Source organism: Leucoraja erinacea, chromosome 4, assembly GCF_028641065.1.
Source record: "Leucoraja erinacea ecotype New England chromosome 4, Leri_hhj_1, whole genome shotgun sequence".
In the NCBI taxonomy this organism is placed as follows: Eukaryota; Metazoa; Chordata; class Chondrichthyes; order Rajiformes; family Rajidae; genus Leucoraja; species Leucoraja erinaceus.
The window spans coordinates 4917509-4942401 of record NC_073380.1 but is presented as its reverse complement, the minus strand read 5'-3'; the positions used below and the strand labels follow the sequence as shown (position 1 = coordinate 4942401).

Genomic DNA, 24893 nt, shown 5'->3' with positions numbered 1-24893 from the left:
GTGTGGAAAGACTTGCCCTGCAAATTCCCTGTCAATCTTTCCCCATTCACCTTCCCCCTCCAGTTTTACACTCCCTACTCTGGGAAAAAGACTAACTGTTTATTCTATCTCAGCCCCATTATATAAACCTTTATAAAGTCATCCCTCAAACGACTTTTGTTCAAGAAGGAACTGCATATGCTGGAAAATCGAAGGTAGACAAAAATGCTGGAGAAACTTGTTTGAAGAAGGGTTTCGGCCTGAAACGTTGCCTATTTTCTTCGCTCCATAGATGCTGCCTCACCCGCTGAGTTTCTCCAGCATTTTTGTCTACCTGCTGGAGAAACTCAGCGGGTGAGGCAGTATCTATGGAAAGAAGGAATAGGTGACATTTCGGCTCCATACATGCTCCCTCATCCCCATTGAGTTTCTCCAGCATTTTTGTCGCCCCTCAAACGACTTTGATCAGAGGAAAACAGTTCCAGCATATCTGGTCTCTCCAATAATGTACAAAGCCAGATGAAGGGCAATTTATTTGGCCAGAGGTTGGTGAATTTGTGGAATTCATTGCCACTGACTGCTGTGATGACCTAGTCATTGGGTATTCTTAACACAGAGATCGAGAGGTTCTTGATTAGTTAAGGGCGTCAAAAGTTTTGGAGAGAAGGATAAAGAGTGGGGATGAGAGGGAAAAATAGATCAGCCATGATTAAATGGCGGAGCAGACTCGATGGGCCGAATGGCCTAATTCTGCTCCAATGTTTTATGACATGGTAGGTCCTCCAGTCCAGGTAACATGCTTCTAAAATGTTAACATTCTCTCGAGCTTAATCCCATCTAACCTACAGAACTACACACAGTACTCCAAGTATGGTCTCGCAACGTTCTGTAACACTAATATGCCAACAGTTCTCAATACAACAGGAACACAAAAAGTAATCATTGCTATAATCAATTTTTTTAAAAATGCATTTGTGCTCCCTGTAGTAATACTTGCGATAAGTTTTCACACTTTCTCAATTGAAGTTGAGTGCGTGTTGATGAGAGTTGACATGTGTGTAAGAGTCCATATGGTGATCTTGTGCGGCTGCCCTTGTGCTGAGAAACACGTTCATTATTGATTCTAGACGTCTGGATTTGAATTTGTTGCAGGGACATCAGAAAGCATGAAAATTGTGATGTCTTTTGGTATAACAAATATATTTAACGTAGGGACATTTAACGCAGGAGACAATTTGCATGTTAAAGTAATGTAGGTACATGGGAGACAGGTCATCTTGCATCATATGTCATTAAAAACCGTGATCTTTGAAAATCTGTCTTTATATTGGGTACTCTGTAATTCTTCTCTTTGTCATGCTCAGGGTGTTTACAAAATCACTAGTTGCCTTTAACAAGGGTCTGAAGAAGGGTCTCGACCCGAAACGTCACCTTTCCCTTCGCTCCATAGATGCTGCCTCACCCGCTGAGTTTCTCCAGCATTTTTATCTACCTTCGATTGTTCCAGCATCTGCAGTTCCTTCTTAAACAGTTGCCTTTAACAAATATGTTTTCTCACATGTAACACAAGAAGCTGGAATGGTGATTAAAGTATTCCTATTCCATGAAAAGATAGCAATGGAATGGGCAGCAGGATGGCGCAGCGGGTAGAGCTGCTGCCTCACAGCGCCAGAGATTCAGGTTTGATCCTGACTACGGGTGCTGTCAATAGACAATAGGTGCAGGAGTAGGCCATTCGGCTCTTCGAGCCAGCACTGCCATTCAATCTGATCATGGCTGTAAGTTTCTGACCTCAGGTGCTAAATTCTGAGCATAAACCAAGTCTATCCAGTCTTTCTTCATAAGACAGTCCTGACATCCCAGGAATCAGTCTGGTGAACCGTCTCTGCACTCCCTCTATGGCAATAATGTCCTTCCTCAGATTTGGAGACCAAAACTGTGACTCCAGGTGTGAGACCCTTTCCTCTCTGGGTGCTCTGGTTTCCTCCCACTGCCTTCACAAAGACGTGTGTGCCTGTAGGTTCATTGGTCCTCTGTTAATTGTGTAGGGAGTGGATGACAAAGTGGAATAATGCAGAACTTATGTGAACGAGTGATTGGTCCTCGATGGTTGGCATGGACCTGGTGGGCCGAAGGGCCTGTTTCCATGCTGTATCTTTAAATTTTTGCAGGTTAATTGGCTTCTGTAAATTGTCCCTCGTGTGCGGGTAGTTCGTCTTGTTTCCACTCTGTATGACTAAACTAAAGGTCTTCAGACATGTGGTGACACTCCATACTTTCCCAGAGCATGTGAAACATTTATCAATTTGGAGATATTAGTTGGGGTCTAAGAAAGGGTACCAATCCTCCTTCACCCTCCACAGATGCTGCTTGACCCTCTGAGTTCCTCCAGCATTTGTTTTGCTGGAGATATGAGTTACAAGGTTGCTTTTTCTGCTTGTTGCTGTTGAAGAATTAGTGACGCGGAATGTTGAAGCATCTTTTAATACAGCTCCTTAAGCATGACTGAGATTGGGATTACATCCGTGAGCAACTATCGGCAGGGTGGCACAGCGGTAGAGTTGCTGCCACACAGTGCTGGAGACCCGGGTTCCACCCTGTCAATAGACAATGGACAATAGGTGCAGGAGTAGGCCATTCAGCTCTTCAAGCCAGCACCGCCATTCAATGTGATCATGGCTGATCATCCAAAATCAGTACCCGGTTCCTGCCACCTCCCCATATCCCCTGACTCCGCTATCTTTAAGATAGCCTATCTAACTCTCTCTTGAAAGCATCCAGAGAACCGGCCTCCACCGCCTTCTGAGGCAGAGAATTCCACAGCCTCACAACTCTCTGTGAAAAAGTTTTTTTTCTTTCTTTTTTTTGTCTATGCATGACCTGTGTGGGGTTTCGCCAAGATCTTCTGTTCCCCCCCCACACTCCACAGAAACACAGGTTTGTAGGTTCATTGGCTTGGTGTAAATGTAAACATTGTCCCTAGTGTGGGGAGGGTAGTGTTAATGTGTGGAGATCGCTGGTCGGTGCGGACTCGGTGGGCCGGAGGGCTTGTTCCCACACTATATCTCCCAACTAAAACTATAACATGTACAGCCACAGGTCACAAGAGCCACCAGAGAGTTGTGAATTTGTGGAATTACCTGCCACAGAGGGCAGTGGAGGCCAAATCACTGGATGGATTTAAGAGAGAGTTAGTTAGAGCTCTAGGGGCTAGTGGAATCAAGGGATATGGGGAGAAGGCAGGCACGGGTTATTGATTGGGGACGATCAGCCTTGATCACAATGAATGGCGGTGCTGGCTCGAAGGGCCGAATGGCCTCCTCCTGCACCTATTGTCTATGTTTCTAGAACTTGGCTGATCAAACACATGGAAGTAGTCTTTATTGTAAAATCATTCCTTTTTCCTTTCCCTCATTAACTAATTGCTGTTCCATTTAGTTTTTCACCCACTTGCTTCACATATGCTGTGTAATGCAGACTCAATGTCATGGTTTACGGCCACTTTATTGTTCATGAATTATCAACCTGGCTCACTCAACCAATGTTTCTAATTTCTCATGAGTTCTAGTGCAGTGTCCTCCATCACATTGCTTATTCAGCCTCCTCAGGGATGTATCAAAACTGAAAGTAAAACTGTCTCCTTCTCACCGAAGATTGAATATATTTCGGAGAGCAGTTTATAATAACAGGAATGTATGCGGATGATATGAAAATATGTGGAGGGGCAGGTGGTGCAGAGAAAGTGTGGACTTTGCAGAAGGACTTGGACAGGTTGGGAGAGTGGGCAGAGAAGAGGCAGGTGGAATATAGTGTGGCAAAGTGTGGAGCCATGCATTTTGGTAGTAGGATTAAAGGCATAGAATATATTCAAGGTTGCCAACTCACACGCATTGAGCATGAGACGCATTTTGACAAATTCTCACGCTCTCACGCTGATCACAGATTTCTCACGCTTTGTCGTGAGAAATTCTGTGATCATCGAGAATTTCAAAATCTCATGGGATGTTGGAGAGCCGGGACTGAGTGAGGGATGGAAGCAAAAGCAGCGGCAGGGGCAGGTGTGGACGGGGTGCTGGGACTGGTTAGTATTTGCCGGGCTGGCGAGTGTTTTCTGGGCTGGCGAGTCGCTCGCTGCAGCTCCGGCCATGGAGCAGCCTCAGTGCAAGAGTCCCGGGCCGTCGGAGGCATTGTGCCGCTGCCGTTAGAGTCTCTGCCGAATTTGCTCTGGTGACCGGCATGGATCAGGCTGCGGCTTGGTGTATCCTGGAGGACAACCAGTGGCTGCTGGAAGTAGATACCAAGCACTGGGTAGAAATGGTGGAAGACAGCTGGCCTTCAAATGGGGGTGGTTGGTGAAAGCATCCTGCTTGCCTGCTAGATTTCCACTTACCTTAACTGCAGGAAAAATGTTCCTGATGTTGGGGGAGTTCAGAACCAGGGGTCACAGTTTAAGAATAAAGGGCAGGCTGAGATGAGGACAAACTTTCTTCACCCAGAGAGTTGTGAATCTGTGGAATTCTCTGCCACAGAGAGCAGTAGAGGCCAATTCACTGGATGTTTTCATGAGAGAGTTATATTTAGCTCTTGGGGCTTGCAAAATCAAGGGTTATGGGGAAAAAACAGGAAAGAGGTACTGGTTTTAGATGAGCATCCATGGTCATATTGAATGTCAGTGCTGGCTCGAAGGGCCGAATGGCCAATTCCTGCACCTATTTTCTATGTTTCTATGCTTGAGCATATTGCAATAAAACTCGATCATTTGATTTTGAAGCATTCATGCATGGTGGAGGTATAATGTAGTCATAGAGTGATACAGTGCGAAAACAGGCCCTTCGGCACAGCTTGCCCACACCCACCAACATGTCCCAGCTACACGACCTGCATTTGGTCCGTATCCCTACAAACTTGTCCTATCCATGTATCGGTCTAACTGTTTCTTAAATGTTGGGTCAGTCCCTGCCTCAACTACCTCCTCTGGCAGCTAGTTCCATACACCCACCACCCTTTGTGTAGAAAAAGTTATCTCTTAAAAATACTTCACACAAAAAACATTGAAATCATTCTTCTACAATGCACTAAAACATGATTTTAATACATAACATTTCAAAAAGCCCCTACTGGGGGAAGGGGGACACCTCCCTTCCCACACCCTCCTCCCACTCGGTTGCTCCACTCCATCGCCGCATACCCCAAGGCCAGTGATCAGTGATCGCTCAGCCCCCCCCCACTTACAAAAACGCTCCGCGGCCACTGGTTCAGACAGAGAGCACTGTCAGATGTGAGCGGGAAACTGAGGCCAGTTGTCCGTGATGTCTGGAACCCAATGCTCAGCGCTTCATGTTTCGGAGTTGGCTAATGTTATTGATTTGTAATTAGCCTGATTTGTAATTAGTTGACAAAACCTTAATTTATTAATCCGGAATATCCAGGGGGATAGGATAAGTGTAATATTAAAATGACATGCAATGTGTCGGGCTGTCTGTCACAACATACTGCCCCGAGAAAGTGGGATAACATAGAACTAGTGTGAACGGGAGTAAACAAAAATGCTGGAGAAACTCAGCGGGTGAGGCAGCATCTATGGAGCGAAGGAAATAGGCAAAGTTTTGGGTCGAGACCCTTCTTCAGACTGATGTGAGGGTGGGGGGGGGGGGGGGGGGGGTGGGAAGAAGATAGGAAGAGACGGAGACAGTGGGCTGAGGGAGAGCTGGGAAGGGGAGGAGAAAGCAGGGACTACCTGAAATTGGAGAAGTCAATGTTCATATCGCTGGGGTGTAAACTACCCAAGCGAAATATGAGGTGCTGCTCCTCCAATTTACGGTAAAAAGTGTGAATGGGTGATCGGCGGTCAGCGAGGACTTGGTGGGCCGAATGGCCTGCTTCCATGCTGTATTTCTAAACTAAACGATCTTTGTGATGCAAGCTGCAATTGAGTACGGCAAGTTTTCAGAGTGGAGACTCAAGAGGCTGCATCTGCCGGAATCAGTTTCTTCCCACACCCCAAAGACGAGCAGCTTTGTAGATTATTTGGCCCTCTATAAATGAGATTTCAAATAAGGGGCAGAAAAAACATTTTTTTATACACTCAGACGGTTTGGAAACAGTACAATATTCTTCCAGACTTAGAAGCTCTGACAGAAACTCTGTAAGCATTGAGTGGTGGGTTGGGAAGGTAGAGGGTGAGATGGGAAAGTCAGGTTAATTGACACAGTTGCATGTTCTGGTCAGATACCTAATTTAATGTCTTGACTTTGTTCCCTCTGTGCGTTATGCCGCTGTGGAATCCTGTCAGTTTTGTAATGCCTTAGTGGTAAAATGATGGCAAAATTCATTTGACATAAGCTTTTACTTGCAAGTGAACAGACGGAGAGGCAGCTTTGCAACACCTTAGTCACTGATGACTGCAGTCAAGCACACACTGCATCTTGTGTAATTAAATAGCACTCCCTCAGTCTCAGGCATAGACAGGTTGTTGTGTAACCATGCTTCTTCTGTTGCTTGCAAAGTCCCACTTCTAATCCATGGTTTGTGTAAAATGTGCCCTGTTTTAGCTTTGCTGTAGTTTAGTTTATTGTGTCGTGTACCAAGGTACGGTGAAAAGCTTTTGTGTTGCGTGCTATCCAGTCAGCGGAAAGACTATACATGATTACAGTCAAGCTGTCAAGAGAGTTGTGAGTCTGTGGAATTCTCTGCCTCAGAGGGCGGTGGAGGCCGGTACTCTGGATACTTTCAAGAGAGAGCTAGATAGGGTTCAAAAATAGCGGAGTCAGGGGATATGGGGAGGAGGCAGGAACGTGGTACTGATTAGGGATGATCAGCCATGATCACATTGAATGGCGGTGCTGGCTCGAAGGGCCGAATGGCCTACTCCTGCATGTATTGTCTATTGTCTATTGTCCACAGCATACAGATACCGATGTAGCTTAGTTTATTGTCACATGTACCGAGGCACAGTGAGAAGCTTTTGTAGCGAGTGAACCGGTCAGTGAAAGACACAACATGCTTACAATCGAGCCGTCTACAGGATAAAGGGAATAACCTCCGGTATACGCTGACTCATCATTGCCTGTCATTCATCCACAGCGGTGGCATCATTGACAAGTTGAAAGTTGGAATTACACAGTCATGGGTATAGAGTGAGTAGAGAGGGGACTGAGCACACAGCCTTGAGGTACCCCCGTGCTGATAGTTATCGAGGGTGAAGGGTTGTTGCCATCCAACACGCCTGTCTGCTTTTGTTATGTGTTCTAAACATTGGAACGTGCATTTTTCATCCAAACCCGAAACTTTACCTATCCATGTTCTCCAGAGATGCTGCCAGAACCGCTGAGTTACTCCAGCACTCTGAAACGTCACCTATCCATGTTCTCCACAGATGCTGCCTGACCCGCTGAGTTACTCCAGCACTCTGTGAAACATCACCTATCCATGTTCTCCACAGGTGTTGCCTGACCCGCTGAGTTACTCCAGCACTCTGTGAAACGTCACCTATCCATGTTCTCCACAGATGCTGCCTGACCCGCTGAGTTACTCCAGCACTCTGTGAAACGTCACCTATCCATGTTCTCCACAGATGCTGCCTGACCCGCTGAGTTACTCCAGCACTCGGTGTCTTCCCCTTATGTTTACTTTGATAGATCAGGCATGGCTTGAACAGGTCATAACTTTAAGATATCATGGGACAAGGTTGAAAGGAGATGTGCTGGACATATCCTTTATACACTGTCCCGTGGGTATCTGCAATGTGCTGCTGCTGATGCAGGCTGATACGACAGTGGTTGAAGAGGCTTTTAGATAAACGCATGGATGTTCAGGGAATGGGTGGAAATGGATCACGTGCAGGCAGTTGGGATTAGCTCAGCACAGACATTGTGGGTGAAGGATCTGTTCTTGCTCTATGGAAAAACTCAGCGGGTCAGGCAGCATCTGTGGAGAACATGGATAGGTGGTTTCATATCGGAACCTTTCACCCTTCTGAGGAAGGGTGTCGACCTGAAACATCACCTATTCCTTCTCTCCAGAGATGCTGCCTGATATGCTCAGTAACTCCAGCATTTTGCGTCTAACTTTGGTGTAAACCAGAATCTGCAGTTCCTTCCTGCACATCTGTGGACAGAGGTATAGTCAACATGTATGGGCCTGCAACCTTTTGTCAACATTGTTTTTATTTAAAGTATGTTATCAGTGCCCACTAAGATATTGGCTGTCAGCTATAGTCCATTGTTAATATTCTTGTCAGCTGCATTAAAAGTTGTGTAATCAAGCTCAACTCTAGAGCACATCTCTGGGTTAGCATCAAGTAACCCAGTACAATGCTGAGGAAATGCCACATCTTTATATTTGAAGATGTGAAGCCTTCTGCCCTCTCATCTAGTTGTAAAAATCTAGAGGTACTGTTTTGAGATGTAGTGACGGTTGAATAACCCCTGGTATCCTATTGTCTTGTCTATCCTGGTAATTTGAATTTCACGGTACCTTAATTGATACATGTGACAATAATCTGACCTTGAAACCTTAACATCGCAACAGCACCACAACAAATTATCTGGTCATTATCACATTGCTATCTGTGGCTGAGCCGAACCGTAGATAGACACAAAAAGCTAGAGTAACTCAGCGGGACAGGCACCTTACCCTTCCATTTCCCCCTCGTGTTTCCCTCTCCCCTGACTCAGTCTGAAGGAAGGTCTCGACCTGAAACATCACCCATTCCTTCTCTCCAGACATGCTGCCTCCAGAGTTACTACAGCTTTTTGTGTCTACCTACAAACCGGTACGTCTTTGGAGTATGGGAGGAAACCAAAGATCTCGGAGAAAAGGGAGAACGTACAAACTCCGTACAGGCAGTGCCCGTAGTCGGGATTGAACCAGGGTCTCCGGTACTGCAAGCGCTGTAAGGCAGCAACTCCACCGCTGCGCCACCGTGCCTTCATCAGAACGTTTCAAGTCAAGTCAAGTCTATTCGTCACATACACATACGAGATGTGCAGTGAAATGAAAAGTGGCAATGCTCGCCAATTGTGCAAAAAAAACTACAAACAGAATGGAACAGAATCACAAATTCACATATTACATATTTGTGGGAGGAAAAAAACGAAAAAAACAGCAATTTTAAAAAGACACCACACAACAGTAAATTTGTACAGTAAGTTAGTCCCTGGAGAGATAGGAGTTTACAGTGCTAATGGTCTCTGGGAAGAACCTCCTCATCCTCCGTTCTCACAGCATGGCGACGGAGGCTTTTGCCTGACCGTAGCAGCTGGAACAGTCCGTTGCAGGGGTGGAAGGGGTCCCCCATGAACTTGTTGGCTCTGGATCTGCACCTTCTGATGTATAGTTCCTGCAGGGGGACGAGTGTCGTTCCCATAGTGCGTTCGGAGTGTAGTTCCCATAGTGCGTTCACTTTCACCTCCAACGTGCTGGCTTGTGATTGTGAATTTATAAACCACTGGTTTTCCTCTCTTGTTGCAGCCGTCAGAGCGGAGGCTGACTTTGACAATGGTGACCTCTGCCTGCCCAGCAGCCTGACCAAGACTCACCGCCACATCGCCAGGTAAATTCACCTCACTTCTTACTGTTCTCCAGATATGCACGGTTATGTGATTACTCTAAAGACAATTTCAACATTCAGTGTGGAATTTGTACCTTGGACTCGGCATCTTGGTCGGCACAGATACGTTGGGCCACAGTATGACTCTATACATTATTGGGAATGGTGTTTTTCCCTGAGGTTACAAGGAATAGTAGAATTAGGACATTCGACCCATCAATTCTACTCCACCATTCAATTATGGCTGATCTATCGTAGACACAAAGTGTTGGAGTAACTCAGCGGGGCAGGCAGCATCACTGGAGAGAAGGAATGGGTGACGCTTCGGGTCGAGACCCTTCTTCAGACTGATGTCAGGGGAATGGGCAGGACAAAGATAGAATGTAGTCGGAGACAGTAAGACTGGTGGGAGAACTGGGAAGGGGGAATGGATGGAGAGAAAGAGGGAAAGCAAGGGCTACTTGAAGTTAGAGGTCAATGTTCATACTGCTGGGGTGTAAGCTGCCCAAGCGAAATATGAGATGCTGTTCCTCCAATTTGTGCTGGGCCTCACTCTGACAATGGAGGAGGCCCAGGACAGAAAGGTCAGTGTGGGAATGGGAGGGGGAGTTGAAGTGCTGAGCATCCGGGAGATCAGGTAGGTTAAGACGGACTGAGCGGAGGTGTTCAGCGAAACGATCGCCGAGCCTGCGCTTGGTCTCACCGATGTGCATGAGTTGATACAGTAGATGAGGTTGGAGGAGGTGCAAGAGAACCTCTGCCTCACCTGAAAAGACTGTCGGGGTCCTTGGATGTAGTCGAGGGGGGAGGTAAAGGGACAGGTGTTGCATCTCCTGTGGTTTCAGGGGACAGTACCTGGGGACGGGATGGTTTGGGTGGGAAGGGGTGAGTTGACCAGGGAGTTGCGGAGGGAACGGTCTCTGTTGAAAGCAGAAAGGGGATGGAAGGAGATGGGAAGATGTGGCCAGTGGTGGGATCCCGTTGGAGGTGGTGAAAGTGTTGGAAGATTATGTATGCGATAGCTGATGGGGTGGAAGGTGAGGACAAGGGGGATTCTGTCCTTGTTACCAATGGGGGGAGGGGGAACAAGAGCAGAGCTGCGGGACATCGAGGAGACCCTAGTGAGAGCCTCATCTATAATGGAAGAGTGGAGCCCCTGTTTCCTAAAGAATGAGGACATCTCCGATGATTTAGTTTGGAAAACCTCATCCTGGGCTCAGATACGGCGTAGACGGAGGAATTGGAAGTAGGGTTAGAGTCTTATTAGAAGCAGGATGGGAACAAGTGTAGTCTACATAGCTATGGGAGTCGGTAGGTTTGTAGTAGATGTCTGTCGATAGTCCTGTGATGGAGAAGGTGAGATCCAGAAATGGTAGGGAGATGTCGGAGTGGTTTATTGGTGAATTGGCTTTGTTAAATTGTCACTAGTGTGCAGGATCGTGCTAGTGTGTGGGATGATCGCTGGTCAGCATGGACTCAGTGGGCCGAAGGCACTGTTTCCGCGCTGTGTCTCTAGTCTAAAAGTAAAGCCTATATTAAATTGACAATGAATGGAAAATTGCAGTTGGGTTTTGTGTAATCTAACTAAATGTTGTGTCCCTGTAGCCGTGCGGTGCAGCGCAGCCTGGCTATCATCAGAATGGCCAAGCAGAGAAAGTCCAAGAAGAAGGAATACTGCATGTACTACAGCAGGTTCGGCAAGTGCAACCGAGGGGACGAATGCCCCTATATCCACGACCCCGAAAAAGTTGCTGTGTGTACAAGGTGCAGGCACATTCATGAATCTGGGTTTGACAATCATTGCCGGGTGTCATTTAGTCTGCTCATTGATGGCTTCAAATAATTTAAAAAAACAACCAGCAAATCATCAGAAAGCATTAGACGATAGACAATAGGTGCAGGAGTAGGCCATACAGCCCTTCGAGCCGGCACTGCCATTCAATGTGATCATGGCTGATCATCCCCAATCAGTACCCCGTTCCTGCCTTCTCCCCATATTCCCTGACTCTTCTATTTTTAAGAGCCTTATCTAGCTCTCTCTTGAAAGCATCCAGAGAAACGGCCTCCACCGCCTTCTGAGGCAGAGAATTCCACAGACTCACCACTCTCTGTAAGGAAAAAGTGTTTCCTCGTCTCCGTTCTAAATGGCTTACTCCTGATTCTTAAACTGTGGCCCCTGTTTCTGGACTCCCCCAACATCAGGAACATGTTTCCTGCCTATAACGTGTCCAAACCCTTAACAATCTAAAAGCATTAAGCACAGTGCAGGGAAAGGCGCGGCACAGTGGCGCAACAGTAGAGCTGCCAGAGGAGGTAGTTGAGGCCAGCACTATCCCAGCATTTAAAACACGTACGTTTGGACAGGTACCTGGATGGGGATAAGGGTCAGCCTTTGGCATAGGGACGAGCTCAGATGGGGCATCATGGTTGATGTGTGAGTTGGGCCGAAGGGCCTGTTTCCGTGCTGTATGATTGTGTGAAGTCATTGTACTGCTTCCTAACTCAGACCTCCCCTCCATCACCATGCCATGGTCTCCTCTGTCTGACTGAACCACTAATCCTCCATTCTATTCAGCAGCATTGGCTAAATCCTGACCTTTTGCCTTTATTTTCTACAAAGTCTGAGCAAATCAGTGGCCGCAGAATCATTCCTGTCTGAATCTCAGTGACGTGTTTGACCCCAACATGAACATTGCAACAACATATCTAAGCTTCACCAAGACCATTTGCTTCCATTTCAGTAACATCACCTTATCCTGCCCTTGTCACAGATAGATAATTCTGCTCTTGAAACCCTTCTCTCTGGCTCTAGAGTTAACCGTTCTAGAATATTCCTGGCAGGCCACCCGGTTCAACTCTTTTGCATGTGTAGGAACTGCAGATGCTGGTTTAAACCGAAGATAGACACAAAAAAAATGCTAGAGGAACTCAGCGGGACAGGCAGCATCTCTGGAGAGAAGGAATGGGTGACGTTTCGGGTCGAGTCTGCAGAAGACTCTCCATCCAAAATGTCACCAATTCCATGTCTCGTGAGGTGCTGCCTGTTCCACTGAGTCAACTCTTTTGCTGCCAGTTTGCAGTCAGCACAGCAATCCTTTGAATCAGTCAAAACAGTCAGTTGATAGGGCGGCAGTTTTGTTGCCTCACAGCGCCAAACACCCGGGTTCCATCCTGACTACGGGTGCTGCCTGTATGGAATTTGTACGTTCTCCCCGTGACCTGCATGGATTTTCTCCGGGCGCTCCGGTTTCCTCCCACACTCCAAAGATGTACAGGTTTGTAGGTTAATTGGCTTCTGTAAAATTGTAAGCTGTCCCTAGTGTGTAGAGTACTGCTAGTGTACAGGGTGATCGCTGGTCGGCATGGACTAGGTGGGCCGAAGGGCCTGTTTCCGCGCGGCATCTCTAAAGTCTACAGTTTCGGACATCAGAATGCTGATGGTCTCCTGGCAGTTTTTAATCTTCACTTTCTTCTTGTCAGATTCCTACGTGGAACTTGTAAGAAAACTGATGGGACGTGTCCTTTCTCGCACAAAGTGTCAAAAGATAAGGTAGCGGCTTTTTTGTTTCATTTCCTCATAGTGTGAAAACAAATAGTTTGAAATGTTTATCACTTTTAAATAAGCTTGTTTAGTATCATTGTATGGTTCTTGTATTAGCCGCATGGGTCCATCACGAAACAAGCTAGTTGAAGGTAGTTATTGCTGTAGGCCTTCGGGTGATTACAACTTGACACCTTCTGAGAAGGAGGAAAAAGAAAATTGACAAGAGTTGTGCAACGTAATCACGACTTAAATTGTGTGAATCCCAAAATAATTTGTCACTTACACTCATTCACTCAGGTTAGTTTTAACCAGGTAAATATGACTAAAGGGCCGTTTAGTACAAGGTTTAGTGCAGTCAAGGATATTCTGTTGATATGCAGTGTTTATGATGCCAAAGAACAAGTGAGATATCTCCAGGTATTATCATACTTTCTTGTGTAGTGTAATAGATGCAAAAGTTTTACATGACGGCATCAATGTCACTTAGATTTTGTGTGTTACATGTGCATTCCTTTTTCTATTCACATTCTTTCTTCTTATATATGTGTTTTCTCAAAAGATATTGGATATTGATCAGACCCGGTAATATTGATGACTATTCCCACAGGTTTAGGTGTATTTTAGTTTTTATTTTACTGGCACAGTGTACAGTAAAAAGCTTTTTTATTGTTGCTTTAGGGTTATTTTTGTTGATTAGTGCAGATTGGTTACTTCTTACTAACTATGTAGTACTGTGTAGTTTATTATTAGAAATCAGTTCATGTAATTTAGTCTGTAAGCCCTGTCCCATGGCACGAGTTCATTCCAAGAGTTCTCCCGAGTTTGCCCTGATTCGAACTCGGAGATTTACGGGAATGGCCACTCGTCGGTACTCGGGGCTCTCGTGGACATTTTCAACGTTGAAAAATCTTCACGAGTCTTCCCGTGCTTACCTGCCGTTATCGAGTCTTCCCGAGTACCTGCCGTTAGCGCTAAGAGACGTCCCCGAGCTCCGACGTACCCGCTACGTTCATTCTCCGTGCTTACCACGAGTTTGATGGTTTTTTAAACTCGGGAGAGCTCTTGGAATGAACTCGTACCGTGGGACAGGGCTTTGAATAGTTGCTAAGCTTGCTGTAACACCATGCTGCAATATACTGTGAGTAGAATTTAATAAATGTGTTGTACCCTGACGTGCGCGTGACTGGCCTTATTACAATTAGTTTCATTTATTGTCACGTGTACCGAGGTACAGTAAAACACTTTGTTTTGCATGGTATTCCAAACAGGTCAGCTATACTACACATAAATCCTAACGTCAAACTCTAGTACAATCAAGTCAAACTCCAGTACAACAGATAGAGCAAAGGGGAAGATACAGAATGCAGAATATAGTTCTCAGCATTGTAGCGCACCAGTTCCACAGACAATGTCCAATGTCCGCAATGGGGTAGAGGTGAATCGGACAGCTTATGGATGGACCATTCAGAAGCCTGATAACAGAGGGGAAGAAGCTGTTCTTGAAGCTAAGATAAGAGTCACAGTATATTTGTTAACTAATTAAATTCTGCACGCATGGCTTGGATTCAGATTCACAGCTGTACAAAGTGACTCCAATTAAAGTTACACACTGATTTAAACCCCTGAGTATATAATGTGCTGTAAAATGTAAGTGTGATGTGATGATATTAAATGTCTTGTGAACTGGCGTTGACTCATCCATACTTGACTGGACTGTCTGTGATTATCACTATATTGTTTGCTTTTTGTTCTCCTCATCCTTCATCCCCATTTCACATTTACTTCTGAATCGATTGACAGTCATCCCTAAAGCAGACATTTCAAATAGGCCGTACAAATGTCAAAGGCATCTGAAGAACAACTGCCATTGATGTAGAACCTCTTGTTAACTGAATGTCCTAAAGCCCTTTCAAACCAGTCGTTGCCTTTTATTATCTATACTATTGCACATGGGCTAAATGTTTCTTGCTGTTGTTGGTTGAAGGAGAATCTCTGAGGAATGGACAAGGTTTTGCAAGTAACATATTAAAGTCATAGAGTGATACAGCGTGGAAACCGGCCCCTCGACCCAACATATGAAACACCTGAAGGGTCGGAACAGCTTCATGGAACTAGAACCAACCGCACCAGGTACCAAACCCAAACAACACATGACACCAGGACACCACCTGACATACTACCTGGAACGCCCTAAACCACCTCTGCACTGGGGTGGGACGTTGCGGACTCTATCCTGAAGAAGTGGGGGTGTGGAGAGGTACAGACTATGGCCCACCTACTGACTTGCGGCGGAGAGGCACGCACTGTGGGCGATCTCCGCAGAGGCACAGATGCGGTACTGGTTGTGGCAAAGCGATGGCATAACGTCATCTGACGCACACGCGAACGAACTCGATGGATATTTATAGCTCAAAGAAATGTTAGAATAAACACTAAAAGCTGACACTTCATTCGGAGTAACTGTGTGTTTTCATCTTTCTTACACACCCCTGTATTGGCCCCACTTCCACTTCCAACGCTGCAGCGTCACAAACAAACGGGGGAGTCTGAAGTGACAAACGGCACTCAGAGAAGCCGGCATCAGTCTAACAGGGACCAGTGGATCAGGAGATCGGCTGCGACAAACGGCACTATGTAGCCGGCAGCAGTCGCCAGCCCCGGTTTTGACAGAAGCCGCCATCAGTTTGCAAACGCCGTCACCAGCATGTTTGATTTATTACTGAGGGAGCAGGAAGCCTGGAGGAAGCATCATCCTTGCTCCTGATCCACTGGTCCCTGTTAACCTGTATTATTACACAGAGCAGCACTCCCAGGGCCATTCATCATGCTCACAGGCACAGGCAGCAAGAAGCCATTACCTTTGCTCAGCTCATTTTTTACTGTTCCTAAATATATAATAAAACATCATTGCCAAATCAAATGGGGCAAAGTTTTAAGCAATTTACCGTGTAAGTAATTACCAAAAATCTTTCCAGGTCGCCTTTTGTTGGTAAACTGGTAGACACACCGAGCGTTGAAATATTTTGGATCTTTAGTGGAACGATTTCCAATGTACCTCGGTACACGTGACAATAAACTAAACTGATTTTGTAAACATCAACGTATGCACATTGGAATCCAAAGGCCACACAATTACTCCTCGTACAGCGCTGTCACAGTTCGAACCATGAGTTGATCAGTCATGTCCTCATAGTTTCTTTCCACAGAAGGTGGTTCATTTTCAACACCTCGAGTTGATAATGAGAGATGGTTTTAATCCAGTCATACTCAGAAACAGGCCCTTTGGACCAACTCGCCCAAGTGCATCTGATCTAGTCCCATTTGCCTGCATTTGACCCATGTTAAACCTTTCCTATCACAGTCCATGCCTGTCCGAGTGCCTTTTATCTCTGATAAGAGAAACGAGACACATAGGTGATGATGTGGAGTGATAAAGAACAGTGAATGTGTTACAGAACTTTCGTCGGAGAGAGGAGGAGAACTTCGTCATCTCTCAACGTCATCGTCTATATCTCTCGTTTCCCTTGTCCCTAACCAGTCTGAAGAAGGGTCTCCAACCGAAACGTCACCCATTCCTTCTGCGTGTCCCGCTGAGTTACTCCAAGTTATTGCGTTTATTGAGGCAAAAAGTGAACAGTGCTGTGCCACGGGGTGCTGTGTTTACTGGGCACCAATGTAGGAACAAATAATGAGCTGGCACTGACCCTGGTTCATTCACGTTGCAGAGCTGGAAGAATATACAAGGATATTGCCAGCACCTGAGGGTCTGAGCTATGGGGATTTGACAGGCTAGGATAGTTCCGTGGAGCGTAGACGGATGAGAGATTATCTTATAGACGTGTTTAAGAAGGAACTGCAGATGCTGGAAAATCGAAGGTAGACAAAGGTGCTGGAGAAACTCAGCGGGTGCAGCAGCATCTATGGAGCGAAGGAAATTTCGGGCAGGTTGGACTAGTGTAGCTGGGGCATCTTGGTCGCCATGGGCAAGCTGGGCCGAAGGGCTGAATAACTGAATAACTGTGACTGGTTGTGCAGTGGTCAGGTTACAAGAGTAGCAGTCAGAGTTCTGTGCCATTAGTCTAAAGACATGAGTGTGAATGCCACTGTGACAGCTGGGGATTTTAAATTCTGTCATGTAATGTGGGCTTGAAAATAAATAAGCTAATCCCAATAATAGTAACGATGAACCTCCCAGATAATCAAAACCCTCCTGGTTCACTAATATCCTACCAAGTACAAGCAACCTCGTTGCATCACCGGTACCTCCGACCCGCCAAGTAAAATCTGTTCTCCGTGCTTGGTCTGCCCTACACATGACTCTGGGCCAAGGACTGTTCAACACATCTAATATAAAGGCAGGCATGGAGCCCATCCACACTGCAGCTGACTCCGATAATCCACACACTTTGGAGTGCAAATCAGAGTCATACAGCGTGCAAGCAGGCCCTTCGGCCCAACTTTCCCATGCTGAAATCAGTTGAATAATAACTCCTGGCATAGTCTGCAGCTCCCGTATCTGGGCCTCGAGGAAATAAAATACATCTTACGTGTCAGGCAATTCAATGTGGGTTTGGGGACGGCTGTACCGATCAAAAGTGTCTTCAATATAACTGTGGGTAGACAAAAATGCTGGAGAAACTCAGAGGGTGAGGCAGCATCTAGGGAGCGAAGGAAGAGGTAACGTTTCGGGTCGAGACCCTTCTTCCCATAGGCGATGTTTCAGGTCGAGCAATAGAAAATAGAAGGTCGACATAGAAAATAGGTACAGTAGTAGGCCATTCGGCCCTTCGAGCCTGCACCGCAATTCAATAAGATCATGGCTGATCATCCAACTCGGTATCCTGTACCTGCCTTCTCTCCATACCCCCTGATCCCTTTAGCCACAAGGGCCACATCTAACTCCCTCTTAAATATAGCCAATGAACTGGCCTCAACTACCTTCTGTGACAGAGAGTTCCACAGATTCACCACTCTCTGTGTGAAAAATGTTTTTCTCATCTCGGTCCTAAAGGATTTCCCCTTTATCCTTAAACTGTGACCCCTTGTTCTGGACTTCCCCAACATCGGGAACAATCTTCCTGCATCTAGCCTGTCCAACCCCTTAAGAATTTTGTAAGTTTCTATAAGATCCCCCCTCATTCTTCTAAATTCTCGTGCCCCCTTCTTCCTATAGGTGACGTTTTGGGTCAAGATCCTTCTTCCTTTTGGTGGAATTTTGAATCGAGACCCTTCTTCTACAGGCGACGTTTCGGATCGTCATATACCCATTAAATCTTGCCCCTCTCAGCTTAGACCCACGTTCTTGATCTCCCTACTGTGCATTTAACAATGTGTAACCTTTAGGGCTGGCATCTTTAGGGAACAGGGGTTCTCCTCTTCCATCATAGATGAGGCCCTCACACGTGTCTCCTCGACACCCCGCAGCTCTGCCCTTGCTCCCCCTGCCCCTAGTGGCAACGGGGACAGAGTCCTCACCTTCCCCCCATCAGCTGTTGCATCCACAACACATAATCCTCCAACAATTTTGCTTGAAGAACTTCAATATAACGGTGGATTACTAGAAAACTCACCTGCCAAGGCGTGGCCCTTGAAGTGTGGTTTAATTTAGTTTGCTTTTTCCAGCGTATTAGTTGTACAGCTTAGGTTCTCCTCTATTTTCGGTTACTGCCAGTGTCCTCCTCAGTATGCTGTCGTTCTGCACGTGAATGCTAAGCAAATGCAATATAACATGTGGATGACCAATTGCCCTAATAACTCCTCACATCTAATGGTGTTTAATAATGTTGTTGTCAAATTCCCTGGGACGTTCTGCTAATTTGAAGACGCAAAATAAACGCTCATCATTTTTATTGTGCCATAACGAAGATTATATCTGTACCCAAGTGCAGGGAGTATTTAAAGTAACTTCCTCGAAACCCAGAGGGAACTTCAGTTTCATTCCATCAAGCACTGTACCAACTCGAGATTTGCATAAAGTTGTAGTCAAGTCAAGTCAAGAGAGTTTATTGTCATGTGTCCCAGATAGGACAATGAAATTCTTGCTTTGCTGCAGCACAACAGAATATTGTAAGCATAAATACAGAACAGTTCAGTGTGTCTATGTAGCATAGACCATATATACACACATAAATAAACAGATAAAGTGCAATAGGCTGTTATAGTTCAGAGTTTGTTTGATGGTGAGTTTACGCCGACCAACATGCCCCATCTACACTAGTCCCACCTGCCTGCTTTTGTCATATATCCCCCTAAACCTGCCCTGTCCATGTCTAAATGTTTCTTAAACCTTGCGATGGTCCCTGCAACAACAATCTAACACAAGCAAGGATTTAATTTCATTTGAATTACAACACTTTATGGATGTGGTTGATTATTACATGATCCCATGTACAAAATCTTAATAACCAAATGTAATTGATGGTATAATTGATTTAAAGTCCAACACTGCAGCCATCAGTCTATTAAACACCTGAAATAAGCTCTGAACTACAATAGACTATTAATGTTATTCTTGCACAACTATTGTTTGTTTTTTGTGTGTACGTGTGTGTGCATGTATATGCATATATATATAATATATATACTCAAGAGTCAAGCGCGTTTTACTGTCATTTGTTCCGGACGGGACAATGAAATTCTTACTTGCTGCAGCACAACAGAATAAGTGAATATGAGAGAAAAAAAAGATGCCTGATGGCTGTGGGGAAGAAGCTGTTCCTGAACCTGGATGTTCCAGATTTCAGGCTCCTGTACCTTCTACCTGATGGCAGCAGAGATATGCGTGTGTGACCACGATGGTGTGGGTCTTTGATGATGTTGGCTGCCTTTTTGAGGCAGCGACTGCGATAGATCCCTTCGATGGTGGGGAGGTCAGAGCCGATGATGGACTGGGCAGTGGTCACAACTTTCTGCATTCTTTTCCGCTCCTGGACGCTCACGTTGCCGAACCAAGCCACAATGCAACCGGTCAGCATGCTCTCTACTGTGCACCTGTAGAAGTTCGAGAGAGTCCTCCTTGACATACCGACTCTCCGTAATCATCTCAGGAAGTAGAGGCGCTGATGTGCTTTCTTTATAATTGCATCAGTGTGCTGGGACCAGGAAAGATCTTTGGAAATATGCACGGCCAGGAATTTGAAGTTCTTGACCCTTTCCATTGATATAAATGGGATTGTGGGTCCATATCCCTTCCAAAGTCCACAATCAGTTCCTTGGTTTTGCTGGTGTTGAGAGCCAGGTTATTGTGCTGGCACCATTTCGTCAATCGGTCGATCTCACTTCTTGAGTCATACAGTGTGAAAACAGGCCCTTCGGCCCAACTTGCCCACGCCAACCAAGATGTCCAATCCACACTAGTCCCACCTGCCTGCTTTTGACCCACATGCCTCTAATCCTGTCCAATCCATGTACCAAAGGAAGACACAAAATGCTGGAGTAACTCTGCGGGTGGGGCAACATCTCTGGAGAGAAGGAATGGGCGATGTTTCGGGTCAAGACCCTTCTTCAGACTGATATTTCCGGTTCCAGACCTATCCATGTACCTGTCCAAGTGTTTTGTTAAAGTTGTGACAGTGCCTGCCTCAACTACCTCATGCAGCACGTTCCATACACCCACCCAAAAAGCCGTTCCCATCAAATCTTTTCCCTCTCGCCGTAAACCTATGTCCTCTGGTCCTCGGTTCCCCTACTCTGGGCAAAAGACTCTGGGCATCTACCCGATCTATTCCTCTCATGATTTTATACACCTCTATAAGATCATCCCTCATCCTCCTGCGCTCCAAGGAGTAAACCACTGGCCTGCTCAACCTCTCCCTGTAGCTCACACCCTCTAGTCCTGGCAACATCCTCGTAAATCTTCTCTGCAGCCTTTCCAGCTTGACAATATCTTTCCTATAGCACGGTGCCCAGAACTGAACTCAATATTCTAAATGCGGTCTCACCAACGTCTTATACAACTGCAACATGACCTCCCAAATTCTATACTCAATACTCTGACTGATGAAGGCCAATGTGCCTCAATGGATCAATGCACTCTGTGAAACATCACCTATCCATGTTCTCCACAGATGCTGCCTGACCCGCTGAGTTACTCCAGCGCTCTCTGAAACGTCACCTATCCGTGTTCTCCACAGATGCTGCCTGACCCGCTGAGTTACTCCAGCCTGTGAAACGTCACCTATCCATGTTCTCCACAGATGCTGCCTGACCCGCTGAGTTACACCAGCACTCTGTGAAACGTCACCTATCCGTGTTCTCCACAGATGCTGCCTGACCCGCTGAGTTACTCCAGCACTCTCTGAAACGTCACCTATCCGTGTTCTCCACAGATGCTGCCTGACCCGCTGAGTTACTCCAGCACTCTGTGAAACGTCACCTATCCATGTTCTCCACAGATGCTGCCTGACCCGCTGAGTTACTCCAGCACTCTGTGAAACGTCACCTATCCATGTTCTCCACAGATGCTGCCTGACCCGCTGAGTTACTCCAGCACTCTGTGAAACGTCACCTATCCATGTTCTCCACAGATGCTGCCTGACCCCTGAGTTACTCCAGCACTCTGTGAGACGTCACCATTCCATTTGCTCCACAGATGCTGCCTGACCCGCTGTTACTCCAGCACTCTGTGAAACGTCACCTATCCATGTTCTCCACAGATGCTGCCTGACCCGCTGAGTTACTCCAGCACTCTGTGAAACGTCACCTATCCGTGTTCTCCACAGATGCTGCCTGACCCGCTGAGTTACTCCAGCACCTTATGTCTGTTTTTTGTCCGTTCTCCCTGTGACCGCGTGCGTTTTCTCCACGTGCTCAGGTTTCTTCCCACGCTCCAAAAACGTACCGGTTTGTAAGTTGTCGGAAGGAACTGCAGATGCTGGTTTAGACCGAAGATAGACCCAAAAAGCTCGAGTAACTGAGCGGGTCAGGCAGCATCTCTGGAGAAAAGGACCCAAATTCTTTTTTCTCCAGAGATGATGTCTGACCCGCAGAGTTACTCCAGCTTTTTGTGTCTTTCTTCGGTTTGTAAGTTAATTGGCTGTAAATTGTCCATATAGGATAGTGTTTAGGATAGTATTAGTTGTGCGGGATGATTATTTGTTGGCATGGACTCAGTGGGCCGAAGGGCCTGTTTCCAGGCTGTGTCTAAAGTAAAATGTCTGATACAATGACAATAGTTAAGAGACAATTAGACAGGTACTTATATCGGTTGTCATAGATGTAATGCAAGCAAATGTGATGGGTGTTAGATGGGCAAAGAGGTTGGCATGGATGTGTTAGGGCAATGGATCTATTTCTGTGCTGTACATCTCTGTGATGCTAAAGACCTTGCCTGATTATATATATGCAAATTTTCTATTTTTTAAATCTATATTTCTTTCCTAACCCTTCTTGTTAAAATCAGATGAAATCCTGGACAAATTGAAAGTGGTTCACATAATGGAATCATCACATCATACGTACATGAGAAGATGCATATTGTGCACTTGTGTGTGGAGACGGGAGAGGCAGATATTACAGTGTAATTAGGAGATCATTTATCCTTAATTGAGCATTCACTTCAGCGTTTATCTGTTCTAAAGTGCGGGCGTTTTCTCAAAGATGAATTGCCCGAACTTTCAGAGTGCCGAACGTTCCCAACACATCCTCCCCCGTGTAAAATAAAAGACGTACAGGTTTGTAGGTTAATTGGCTTGGTAAAATGTAAAAAAATGTTCCTAGTGGGTGTAGGATAGTGTTAGTTTGCGGGGATCGCTGGTCGGCGTAGACCCGGTGGGCCGAAGGGCCTGTTTCCACGCTGTATCTCTAAACTAAACTACACCACTAACTTGAAATATTTTTCCCGCCGACTCACCTGACCAGATTTCCTATTTAGGAGTACTCGTGTTTCAAACCACTGGAGCTTACTCCTAGTAATAGAGAGAATCTAATTTTCAGGACAGCATGGTGGTGCAGTGGTAGAGTTGCTGCCTTACAGCGCCAGATACATATGATGAGCATTTTACGGCACTGGGCCTGTACTCACTGGAGTTTAGAAGAATGAGGGGGACTCAATTGAAACATAGAGAATAGTGAAACGCCTGGATATGTGAATGTGGAGAGGATGTTTCCACTAGTGGGAGAGTCTAGGACTAGAGGTCATAGCCTCAGAATTAAAGAACGTTCCTTTAGGAAGGAGATGAGGGATTTCTTTAGTCAGAGAATGGTGAATCTGTGGAATTCTTTGCCACAGAAGGCTGTGGAGGCCAAGTCAATGGATATTTTTAAGGCAGAGATAGATAGATAGATTGTTGTTTAGTACGGGTGTTAGGGGTTATGGGGAGAAGGCAGGAGAATGGGGCTATGAGGAAGAGATAGATCAGCCATGATCGAATGGCAGAGTAGACTTGATGGGCCAAATGGCATAATTCTGCCCCTATCACTTACGACCTTATGATAAACGCAGGTTCAATTCTGACTATGGGTGCTGTCTGTACGGAGTTTGTACGTTCTCTCCGTGACCGCGTGGGTTTTCTCCAGATGCTCCGGTTTCCTCCCGCACTCCAAAGACGTGCAGGTTATGTAGGTTAATTGGCTTTGATAAAGTTGTAAATTTGTCCCTAGTGTGTAGGATAGTGCTGGTGTATGGGGGGTGATCGCTGGTGGGTGTGGAGTCGGTGGGCTGATGGAGACTCAGCACTTTCCCTTGTAATAGAGCTTGAAAATTCAGCTGTGCGCAGTTAGGGGCCTCTTCATGTTCAGCTTCATTAACCACCGTGTTTGATTTTCCTGTATAAGTGCTTTATAATGGTGAGAAAAAGCTTCATAACCCTTGGTTAATGGAAGCCGTGTCCTCAATCTTGATGTCTAGTTGCAACAGAGTATAACGCAAGTTATTTGAAATAACTTTGCCAGATTTACTTGTTTACAGCTTCATTCAAAGAAATGTGTGCATGCTCCAAAATGTTAAATTAGCTGTAAAAAAAACTGACGCGAGAGCTTTGTATTTTTGTTCAAGCCGCCGAGTGACAAACATGTTGTTTGTATAAGGATTAAGGCCGGATGTCAAAGCTTTCTGTGTCCATGGGTCATTTACTTGCACCCTCAAGCCCAATACACAATTAAAGTTACAACACTCACCACCACTTCTTCGTTTAAGCAAACATTTAGTGTCATTAATTTCCACTTCAAAAAAAGTCAAATGAATGAGTTTTTATCTCCCAATGAGGCTCTTTCTTAAACCACCGACTTGGAGCAGATAAAGTTGGTCAAGTGGAGCGTATGGGCGCGCGGGTCAAAGCTGTTCTACCAGAGGCTGTTATTCACGCACACTGACCATGGGGTGTAGATTAGCAACTGCAGGATGGACAGTGATCAACGTACAACGCCTCGGGTTGCAAACTGGCCCAAATGTGAGTGGAAAGAATTCGAGTCATTGCCTGGAATTCTTCTACAGTTAGATAATTCTGGACGAAGGAGATTTTCAGCTCCATCGACTCCCACTGCAGCAACCAAAATGTTGCTGCCTTCTTTCTGCACGTTGCTTTTCAATGGTGATGAACAAGCAGAAAAGTTCTCCACAACTTCAGGACTTTCCCAGGAGGCCATTGGACTCATTCCCCCGATGAACTGTTTAAGAAGGAACTGCAGATGCTGGAAAATCGAAGGTAGACAGAAATGCTGGAGAAACTCAGCTGGTGAGGCAGCATCTATGGAGCGAAGGAAATAGGCGACGTTTCGAGTTTCGACCCGAATCGTCGCCTATTTCCTTCGCTCCATAGATGCTGCCTCACCCACTGAGTTTCTCCAGCATTTTTGTCTATCACCGATGAACTGCTCAGTTTT

The 24893-nt window shown here is 45.9% G+C and overlaps 1 protein-coding gene across 1 annotated transcript in view; it reads left to right on the top strand.

The window, feature by feature from the left end:
* zc3h3 (zinc finger CCCH-type containing 3) overlaps positions 1-24893 on the top strand; it is a 169441-nt gene that overhangs the window by 99430 nt on the left and 45118 nt on the right. Inside the window, exons 6-8 of the mRNA XM_055633573.1 lie at positions 9451-9532; positions 11135-11293; positions 13010-13079. Of these exons, the coding sequence (XP_055489548.1) occupies positions 9451-9532; positions 11135-11293; positions 13010-13079 (311 nt within the window). The remainder of the gene's footprint in view (positions 1-9450; positions 9533-11134; positions 11294-13009; positions 13080-24893) is intronic.